Raw genomic sequence first — 10354 nt, forward strand, 5'->3', positions numbered from 1 at the left:
AGCTCCACCAAACTTGCACACGGACTTGTAAAATCGTGACACAGATATAGGTACATCTCATACATAGTCAATGATTTCTCGGAATTCTGATACATATTCAATAGTTGTTTAGCATGCAGACCCCCTCTTGTTCTTATCAGGGGGATGCAACTCCTCTTCTGGTATTTACAACATCTATTCTCCTCCTTGCCTGATGACTTCCGTGAGGTCTCACTCCTTATCTGCATCCTTCCTGCTCTCCCAGGCCCCTTGTTTCCCTGTGCGGAAGGGAGAGAATAGTGTTGTGAAGGAATCCCTGGCTTTAATTGCATCCTGCGACCTTGTGGCTGAAGGGATGCTCAGTAGCAGTTGCTTTGTCCTGTGTTCATTTGCAGATTTGACTAGAGGAGTTGATCCAGCTTCCTCTCTGAGATCTGGAACTGAAACTCTGTCGGATCGCGCAGGTACGTCATAGCTTTGAAATTCTTTAGAGAGCTTTTGCTGCCCGTTTCAGTGCCATTTCATGGCACAGTCCCCTGTACGCTCTGCTACTCAGTTGATGCTGTAGTGTGTGACTGAAACTTTTCATGGGTCTTTGGTTGCAGAAGTGCCCCCAGTGTGGGCCCTGCCCGGTCATCGGTTTCCTCCTGTGCTGGAGCCCAGCTGGAATCCCAGCAGTGAGTACTCTGTCTTCACTGACTTGTCTGACTCGCCGCTGATCTTCAAAACTTCATGCACGTGATATTTAACTTCATACATTCTGTTAAGGTCCGGAAAGAGAAGAGGATGAATACAAACGAGGAAAATACTCTCAGGGCTCATCCCGTCTCCTGAAGCGACTGCTGAAGGAAATGGAGAAGGCAGAGCGTGGTGGGTATACTTCAGTCTGTTCACTGTGGGACCTGGGAAGCTGAGGTGTGATATGCAGGTGTGGGCAGGCTGTAGCCTGCACAGCAGGAAGGAATGGGTCAGAGCCGTGCTGCAGCCGTGTTCCATGTATCACCTTGCAGGTGCTGTCAAGCACCAGAGCTGGTCTGCTGCCAGATGGTCTGCATCCAGCCAAGACCCAGAGGCAGCTGCTCCCCCAGCACAACCATTACTTGTCAGAGCTGCTTTGTGCAGTCGTTGGCACCCAGATGGCAGCAAGTGGCAAGCGCTGTGCTTCTGTTCATCCAAAGCCCTCCGTGCAGCTGAGCAAGTTCAAGGCAGGAGGAGCATCCCAAGCAGGGTTGGCTGCCTTTGCTAATGCTGGAAATGAGGTGGAGATGCTAATTCTGAAGGCTTGGACTGTGTGTTAGAGCTTGGATTTCAGCCTGCAGCTACCTGGCTGTGATGGGCTGGTGACAGCACAGAATGTGAGGGCCTTGCACAGGAGCTGATTCCTCAAGAGGTGTGAGGGAGTCAGCATTGTCCAATAGCTGGGAGGGCCCAAATGCCTTTGGGTAACAGAGGGGCTCACAGTGTACTTGGGGGTGGGGGGCCTGGACTTTACCTGAGCTCGGGATTGGAGAAGCTCAGTTTTTGATGAGGGCACGTGACATCCCACTCCTACTGCCCTGCTTTCTTTCTAAAGGAACGGACCAACAAAGTGAGCAGGATGCACTCCAGGAAGGTGGATATCCCACACTGCCGGTCCCGGATGCACTTCAGGAAGGTGGATATCCCACACTGCCCATCCCGGACAGAGGAATGCAGGCAGCACCAACCAGCATGCCAGGTAATTTCTGTCCCATGATCATACGGTGTCACAAACCAGAGTCACTGCGTGCCTGCAGGCTCTTGCTGCCAGCTCTTGCACACCAGGTCAGCAGCCAGACCTGAGCGTGTGAGCATAGAGCACATGTAAAAGAAGCAGGATTGTTTCTCCCCTGGGCTGGCTCTGGCTGTGCCCTGTGCTGGCTGAAGCCTGACCGTCAGCCTGGGGGGCGTCCCACAGGAGAGCTCAGGACACGCATGCCGGGAAAAGCATGAGGGATTCTGCTCTGTAGCTCTCCCCACAGACCAAGCCCAGACCCCAGAGTACAGCCCCAGCTCTCGGCCCAGAGGAGGACACGGGTAGTGCCTGTGCAGCCTCTTCGTACCCAACGAGAGGTGGAAGCAATCCTTCTTGTCCTCCGGTGCTTCGGCACCAGAGACGGAGGCACCCACTGACAAAATGACCTCTTGGGTCCATGAAGCACACTGAGAGATTATCTGTAGCGCAGCTGAAGGTAATGTGGGACATTGTCTCATTTCTTCCAGGGATGAACACAGGCAAAAGCACAGAGGCTGCTGCTCACAGATCTGTGCGGAAGCGCCGCATTCCGGTGATGGTCTCAGCGATGCTGCTGCCTGCGCTGGTGCTGGCCGTTGGTACTGTGATATGGGTGCTCAAAAACTACCTGTGAGTTGGCCTTTCCCCAGAACACCTTATTGCTGCATTTGGCAATGAAGCATTTGTGGTGCCAGGATCCTGGATGGCCAAATCAGCCGCTGGCAGTACACTGCCAGGACTCAGGTTGCAAAGTCTTTCAAGTTTCCCCTTATTTCCTGTCAGTGAGTAGTGCTTTCTGAAATTCATTCTCACAGAGCGCACAAGAGGGAAAAGAGAGCAGCAGAAGCAGCAGATGGAGCTGGGGAAGGCAACGAGACAGACTCTGACCCAGTCAAACAAGAGTCTCCGTAATAGCTCCAGTCCGTTCCATTCTGCCATTGAAGAGGCCAGAAGTCTTCAAGGTCATCTGGAAGACCTGGAGCTTGAACTCAAAGCCATGAAAGAGATCCTTGGGAACAGTCCTGAGTGCTGCCTTCTGTCAGAGGATGGCCCTGAATGTGAGAGCAGAGCTTTTGTCCTTCATCCTGCATTCTCCAGGACAGGTATCACCAGCAGTTTGAAGATTCTTAGCTCGACACAGCTACATTCCTGTTGAGGGTCCTAATGAGGACCCAGAAAACGAGCTTCCTCTGACTGCCGGACAATGCGTAATGTCTTTGGAGATGTGGGTGAGAATGGCTGGTTTCAGGGAGAGCTGACAGATGGCACAAGAGGACTGGTCCCTTCCAATTTGGTTGCGGAGCTTTCAGATGATGAACTGGATACACCTGGAGATCCTGTCAGAATTCCTGCATTGCTCCATCTGCAAGACTACCATTGTTCCACTCAATGGAACAACTCGATGTTGAGCAGAATGTGGTTGAGCTCCTTCGGGAACTCTCTGAGGCGACTGACAGCGGAACTGCATAGCTTTATTGTATATGAAAAACAACCAAACAACTGTCCCCTCCCTCTCCCTTCCCCTCGCACCCCCCTAACCCCCCCCCAAAAAAAAGAACAAAAAACCCCAAAAAAACCCTAAAAAACCAACAAAAACCAACCCACCCTCAATAAAACAAAAAACCAAAACCAATTAAAATCTCAACGCTGTTCTTTTTCTGGGATACACTGAGGTGACGCTTCTTCTAGCTTAGACTTTGCAATGAGTTTGTGTCACGGAGTTCTCTCTAGAGCTCACTCGGTGACAGCGGGAACAAACCCGGGGAGAGAAGGAACAAAGAACCTCCCCTCTCTAACAGCGCGGTGCGGGGGCAATAAAGAACTGGGGGGGGGGGTGGCACTCACCTCTCATCGGGGTACCATCCCGTTCTCTGCAAGCCACGATGTTGTGGGAAGCTGTGGAGGAACTGCTCAAATGTATTCTCTCTAAGAGAGGGGAGCAGGTATCTCCTAAATGCATATCCGAGCTGGTAAAATGGGCTCATATGAATGGACACCTTCAGGAGGTGGCACTGATGTTCACTGTAGCCAAATGTCGAGAAATAGTCGACCATATGTGGTCTCCTCCTCCCCTTTGCACTCCCTGTGCTATCTGCACCGCTTTGGCATGAAGACATGACTGGATAGTTCATCTAGTATTGGGCTGAGCTGTGCTTCCCCCCCATAACCCACAGTGCTGCCACAACCACATTCTGAGGGCAGACACCCAGCTTCCATAACCAACCATGCACTGAGGCTGAGCTGCCCACACCCCACATCCCAACCTGCTCCTCTACAAAACATCTCCGCTTTATTCCATACAAATCCCAGAGCATCCCACTCTTCCCATCCTGCAGCGGGGAGCGGAGACAGCCACAGCTCCCCATGTCCCATCGCATCCCACTCCAGCTGCCCTGTGGTCCTCAGTGCTGCAGCAGCCGGCTGTAGGGTCCACCACGGGTCCTCAGTTCGGTGGGTGTCCCCATCTCAGCCATCGTGTCATGCTCCAGCACCACAACATGGTCTGCCTACTCCAGCATCCGGGGTTGATGGCTGATGAGCAGCATTGACTGGTCCCCCCTGCTGGGCATTGGGTAGGTTTGTGGCGTGGCATTAAGCTGGTACATTCGGTGTTACACGCTGTGTGTGAGTCCCGTCTGTTCCCGTGTGCGGAGGCACGGTACTTTCACACAGCAGCCTTGATTTGTCGCCGGATCAGGAGGCGACAGCCTTCATGTCAGAAATGTGGACAAATGCTTCTGTTGTCTGAACCGTCTCTTGGCCCTCAGCACAATGATGCGCTGCCTTTCCAACCCTTCACAGCACTGCTAGGTGCCAAGTGCTGTGCTTTAAGTCTCTTGTACGATGAGTGGCAGCAGAGACTTTCCAAGTGAAATGCTTCATGCTGTAGATAAACAACAACAACAAATACAGATGGGTTAATGTGGTCGTCTTCCTGTGGCATATTAGTTGAAGCAAAAAAGAAAATCCCCATCCCTTCTTGCTGGTGCTCTTGGCCACCCCCAGGAAGGGCTGAAAAGCTCTTCCAGGTCCTTTCCTTTGAGCCTTTGATGCAGAGGGTCCCCACAGATTCCATTCCAAGATCTCCCTAAGCCTCCCTGTTTCCTACAGCTGTAGGCATTGATCCTAAAACAGCTGGGCTCTGTTTCCAGCCTGTGGGACCCCAGGAGTTCCTCACACCATCTTCTGCAAAGCCAGAGCTGCCCACAGTCCCCCACAGCCACTCTTCCCACTACATACGTCATGGTGCGGATGCAGCGCGCTGAGTCCCGGATGTTTCACACTTTGATGTACGACGTTGACACGGTGAACACCAACCCCGTGTGGCTGCAGTACTTGATGGAACCGACATTATTTGGGTGACCCTTGAGGGAAGCAATTTCCTGACCCGTCACCAAGTTCCACATCTTACAGCTCCGGTCTGTAGGAAGAAGAACGTGACTGAGAGAGTTGGGCTGGTGAGTTCCTCCGTGGCGTGGAGGCACCGACTCCTTCCCAAGCGCTGCCTCCCACCACCCACAGCTCCTCTCCAGGGCAATGGAGCCAACCTGCTCCAGCACCTGGACATCAGAAGGCAGGGACATGGGAGCAGCCCAGAAGGAGCCATCCCTGCCATGCACCCCAATTCCCCACGCCAGCCTGGGGAGATCTATGAGAATAGCGCATAAAAAGCCAGCAGCCCCCACACCTGTTCTGTCCAACATATACCTTTGGAGCCAGTGAAAAGCAGTTCATCGGTGGCATCCAGGCAGAGCACAGGCTTGGTGTGTCCTTCTGCCACAGAGACACAATGCAGTGGGGCTGTCCGGGCATTCTTGGTGCCACCCACTGGATTAATGATGACCCCTGCATGGGAAAGAAAGAAGGTGGGGTAGGTATGTGGAAAGGCACAGCACTGTAAGGTCCTACAGGCATGGGAAAGCACGAGCTGCCTCACCCCCAAGCATCTTCCACTTCCTGGAAGGGCAATGGGCCCCTCCATCTGAACTCAGGCATATCTGAGCAATCATCTTCATGGAAAACCTTGGCATCTCCCCACTAGCAGCCCCTGCCTAACGGCTCTGCCCAGGTGACACAGACTGTGAGACGTGATGCTCACGGCCTCTGCTCTGAGCCAGGAAACTCAGCTCATTGGACCTCAGCTCAGTTGAGGACAAACTGCACTTTCTCCATCCTGAAGCTCTGCCAGGAACGCTTCATTAGACCAATTTCATGGCAGTTCCTTCAAGCTGCCAGCCAGCCCGTGGTTGGCAAAGTTTGGAAACGGAGCTGTACTCCTTTTAAAACCAAAAGGATGACAGGGGGCAGCACTGGCATTTGCACCCAGCACCCTGTCCCCGATGCTGGCTCAGAGGATCCATCCTCACCAAACCTTCTTCCAAGGGACGCCCTGCAGGCACCTCATCCCTCCGGCCACAGCATCTGCCAATCACTTCCACATCAGAGTGTTCAGAACACTGAGGTCCAGCAGCCCCACTGCTGCAGTCCTGAGCTATGTGGACACCAGCAGCTCTTTCCTGCTGGCATTCCAAGCGCTGCCTGGGGCTCTGAGCTATGCTAAATCTTTTCCTATGAGTAGGCAAAACAAGGCAGGAGGCTGGAGAAGGGCAGGCCCAGGGCTGCATGAGGTTTGCATTAGTCAGGAGGGTGAAGGTAAGCTCATTAATTCGGGTTTAGAAGTCACACGCGTGCGATCTCCTTCTCAATTAGCAGCTTTGCTCACACATTCAGCAGCTCTCCTCTGACCCCTAGTGTTGCTACTGGTCTCGAAGTGACACCGAGACCAAAGGGAAATCCCGGCTCCCCAGGGTGAGATGCGATCAGAGCGAACAGCTCAAGGCGGCAAAGCACACACGCGTCTGGCGCCGTGTATCCAGTGGTTGCTGAGAGCAGAGCACCCATCAGCACCAGAGGTGCTCCTAAAGGGCAATGAGAAGGTTGTCCTTGCACTGGGACAAACTCAGGAGCACATTCACCCCGAGGCTGAGCTCTGCACAGCAGTGACTTGGCTTCTGGGGCAGAGAGCTCTGCTCACACAGGACCCAGCACTGCAGAGATACAGCCAAGAGTGGGGAACGCCTGCACGTATTTCCCTGGAAGATGCTTGCAAGAAAAACACACTGACAGTGCCCAGTGTTGCTCACCCCAGCATTACAGTCCTGCTGGAGAGCCAGGGATGGGACAGGACATGCTGACAAGAAATGACACAGAGTGTGTGATGAGGACCTCAATTGCTTATTATGTGGATAATGCGGAGAGGTCTGGCTGACGGAGCTTCTCACTGTGTGAGTTGGTCAGCATTAGAGAAAGCCAGAAAGGAGCTCTGTGAGCTTTTGCAGGGGACAAAGAGGCGCAGAAGCTGCTACCCACCCTTGGTGCTCTTAGAAAGTTAACTGAATCGGCCAAGGAGGAGCGAGAGTTATGGCTAACCTGTTTCCTGCAGGGGTGAACCCCAGAGGTTTGAGACCAAATGAGGTTTGGCAGCTGGATGTCACAGACTTCCCAGAGTTTGGGTGTTTCCGTCACTTGCATGTCACAACTGACACATGCAGTGGTTTTCTCTGGGCTGTGGCACAATCTGGACAGACCGCCATGCATTACATAAACGTGTTGTGCATGGCCATCACTGTCATGGGTGTACCTCATGAGTTAAAGACTGACAATGACCCAGCATATAGAAATGCATGTTTTGGACGCTGGTGCACAGCTTGGGGCATTAAGCATATCTTCAGCATTCCCGGCAGCAGCACCTGCCAGGCTATTATGGAGTGTGCACATCAGACCTTGAAGGGGCGTCTTTGTGCGCTTAAAGAGGGGGGAGGGCTGGAGGGGCCTGAGCTGTGCCCACACGCTCTCCTCCTGCGTGAGAGAATCGGATGGGAGACCATCAGCTGACCGAATGGACACCAATAGGTCAGGTCCTGATCAGACCTGACGCAGGGCCATGGCTCCCAGACCCTATGCCACTCCTTGTCATGGGCAGGAGACACGTCTGTGTCGGGACCCCAAGTGGGCCCTGCTGGCTGCCGGCACGTTGGGTTAAGCCGGCACCAAATGACGAGCCATCCTGTGCACCGTGAGGATCCAAACATCTCAGCACCGGTTCTGGTCAATGTCTCCTTGGTTAATGTCTCCAGTGCAGCCAGTGATTTGACGTCAGCACTGGGCAGCGGCTGCTGGTAACGGCACATGAGACTGCGTTGCTCCCAATGTGCCTGAAGGTCTGAACTGGGAATCCAGCCTTCATGCCGGACTGATAGTTCGTGAGCGGGGGAGTCCTTGTTCCTGGATAATCCCCCAGTGGTGGACATTCAGAACGATTCTGCACAGCCAATATGTTTTTGTCTTCTTATTTGGTTATGGAGTGTGACATTATAATGCACACTGGACAGAACTGGACTGCCACGAAGATTCTGTACAATAATGTTACATTGAACTTGGAAAAGTTGTAACTCCATTGTGTACTGTGCTGTTATCTTGAACTTGAATGCACTGTTCTCTACAAGTTGACTAAGTGTTGCCATACAGCATTTCACAATTGTTAGGCAGATTGCTGTTGTGTGCTTTCAGGATTGTAGGCACTACAGCTGCATCACTTTGGTATGTTATTATGACAGCTTAATTGTTTTTCGCATATGTTTAATGTTTGATTCATTTGCGGAATAGCCTTAAATGTGCGAATCACCTTTGGAGTAACAGGGAGTACGCGGGGGAACCTTTACAGGGGCTGAAGATGATAAAGAGGGGGGAGATGTTGGGTATTGGGCAGGTGGTGCCTGCGTGCACCAGGGCTGGAGTCAGGGAGGTCACAAGTATCTGATGGGGCGGTTCTAGATTCTAGAACCCTTCCAATTGTGAGAACAGAAGTGCTGAGCTGTGTGCGTGTTCCACGGTGCAGAGTCCAGTGGCAGTTGGTGCCCGGTGTCTGTGCTGAGCAGCATTGAGGTCTTTAGGATCGTAGGAATCTGCCAGAGAGGAATCTGTTGTGAAGGTACTAAAGGTAAAAAGGCAGCATTTCTATCAGTATTGGAGGAGGGAAGGAAACTTTGTCCTTAACTGCTGTTTTTGTTCCCTTTGTCATGCAGTCAGTCCAGCAACTAACTTGAGAACCCGACTTCTCCTCTCTTTAGTTTAGATTTGGGAAAATTCCCTGAAAAAGAAAAATATTTTTTGGAAAATTCAATAGTGTTTGTATGAGTAAAAGGTTCCAGCCTTTCCTTACTGACTGTAGGAAATGCTTAGCACAGAAAAGTGCAGCACTTTAATGAAAGTGTTCCGAATCACTTGAATTTGATCTTCTGTCTGTCCTGGTTGTAGGTTTTACTGCATTTGATACCTTAAAAAAGAAAAAACCAACAAAACAAACCTAAAATACCAAAATATTTGATTTCTACATCAGAAAATTAAAAAAAAAAAACCCAAACCCTTGTTGCAGCTGAGCAGAACGTGCTGCAGCTCCATGCAGTGCTGAGTTACAGTATACAGGCAAATGTATGTGGATTTGTGTATTGATACGCACTGGCATGCTTTTGCTGTACAGGTAACAAAGACAGGGGAAGGTTTTAGTGTTTTCTTCATAGGTGAAGAAACCTTGAAGACCAGAAATTCCAACTTACAGAATTTGACATTGGCAAAGTGAGGAGGAAAATTCTTCCTACCCCGTTATTCTTAATTGACGGATTCAGTGTTGGTTCGGCCTACAGGAGAAGTGAACTGCAAGGCTTGGAAGATTGCTGTCTTTGCTGAGGTTGTCCAGGTGGGTGAGCTTGAAGACCTGCAGCGGTCAGACAAATGTGTTGGGGTTACTCACTGCTGTCACTCGTGGTGTTGAAGGAGGGGCTCCATTGGAGGGCTTGCAGCCGTGCAGCCCAGGGGCTCCGTGCTGAGTCAGGGTGATGTTACTAGAGTTTGACCAGTGTTGAGGAGGGCAATGTTTTGAAACAACTGCTCCTGAGAGCCTGATTGAATGAAGAGAAGAAAGCTGGGAAGATGATAGATAGGAGCACAGCTCAACTTTGTGTGCTTCTGATATTTCAGTTTTTTCTTGCGTGCTCAGCTTCTTTTTGCTCCTGTGGCCTTTGCCTTGCAGGTTGTTTTCCTGCATTTAGGCTTTTACTGGGTGAATGTTGTGTAGGGGGGGATTTCTTTGTTTGCCCAGTAGCCAGTTGGATGGGCAACTGGAGACTCAGCATTTATCTGTGTGGGTTTTCAGCCTTGCCTGCCATCTTTGTGCAGTGGTTGTAAGGTTAGGATCAAAGTTTTAAATTGATCCTTTTCTTCCTGTAGCTACTCTGCTGAGTCCACCAGAGTCTGCAGGTGACGATCCGAGGGCAGCTCAGATAACAGTGCAGCAGAGCAAGCTTTCTGTGCACTCCAATCCCTTTCCACAGTCATTGGAAGTGATGGAAGTGGACAACTCAGAGAATGTCCCAAGCCCGACACATCCTCCCGTTGTCATCAATTCTGCACATGATGACAAAGGTGATGGTGAGTGTGGTTGATTTCCTGGTTCTCTAGTAGTTAATCTATTCACATAGGCTGCTTCTATGGGTTTACCAGGTAAGTGTAGCTGTTTAAATAAAGAACCCATCTGTAGTCACTTCCATTTGTACTTAAGAATAT

At 51.3% G+C, this 10354-nt stretch overlaps 1 protein-coding gene across 2 annotated transcripts in view; it reads left to right on the forward strand.

Annotated features, from left to right (window-relative positions):
* The window catches only part of LOC146754774 (uncharacterized), an 8036-nt gene extending 4671 nt beyond the window's left edge, over positions 1-3365 (forward strand). Inside the window, exons 3-8 of one of the 2 annotated variants that reach the window (XM_085526766.1) lie at positions 375-443; positions 585-656; positions 748-849; positions 1553-1696; positions 2221-2362; positions 2548-3365. In XM_085526766.1, the coding sequence (XP_085382892.1) occupies positions 375-443; positions 585-656; positions 748-849; positions 1553-1696; positions 2221-2362; positions 2548-2644 (626 nt within the window). In that variant the 3' untranslated portion in view covers positions 2645-3365. The other variant, XM_085526767.1, reaches the window with a different exon arrangement.
* The last annotated feature ends 6989 nt before the right edge of the window (positions 3366-10354 follow it).

This window comes from Coturnix japonica, chromosome 38 (genome assembly GCF_054131305.1).
Source record: "Coturnix japonica strain WE chromosome 38, WE-NBRP24, whole genome shotgun sequence".
NCBI classification, from domain to species: Eukaryota; Metazoa; Chordata; class Aves; order Galliformes; family Phasianidae; genus Coturnix; species Coturnix japonica.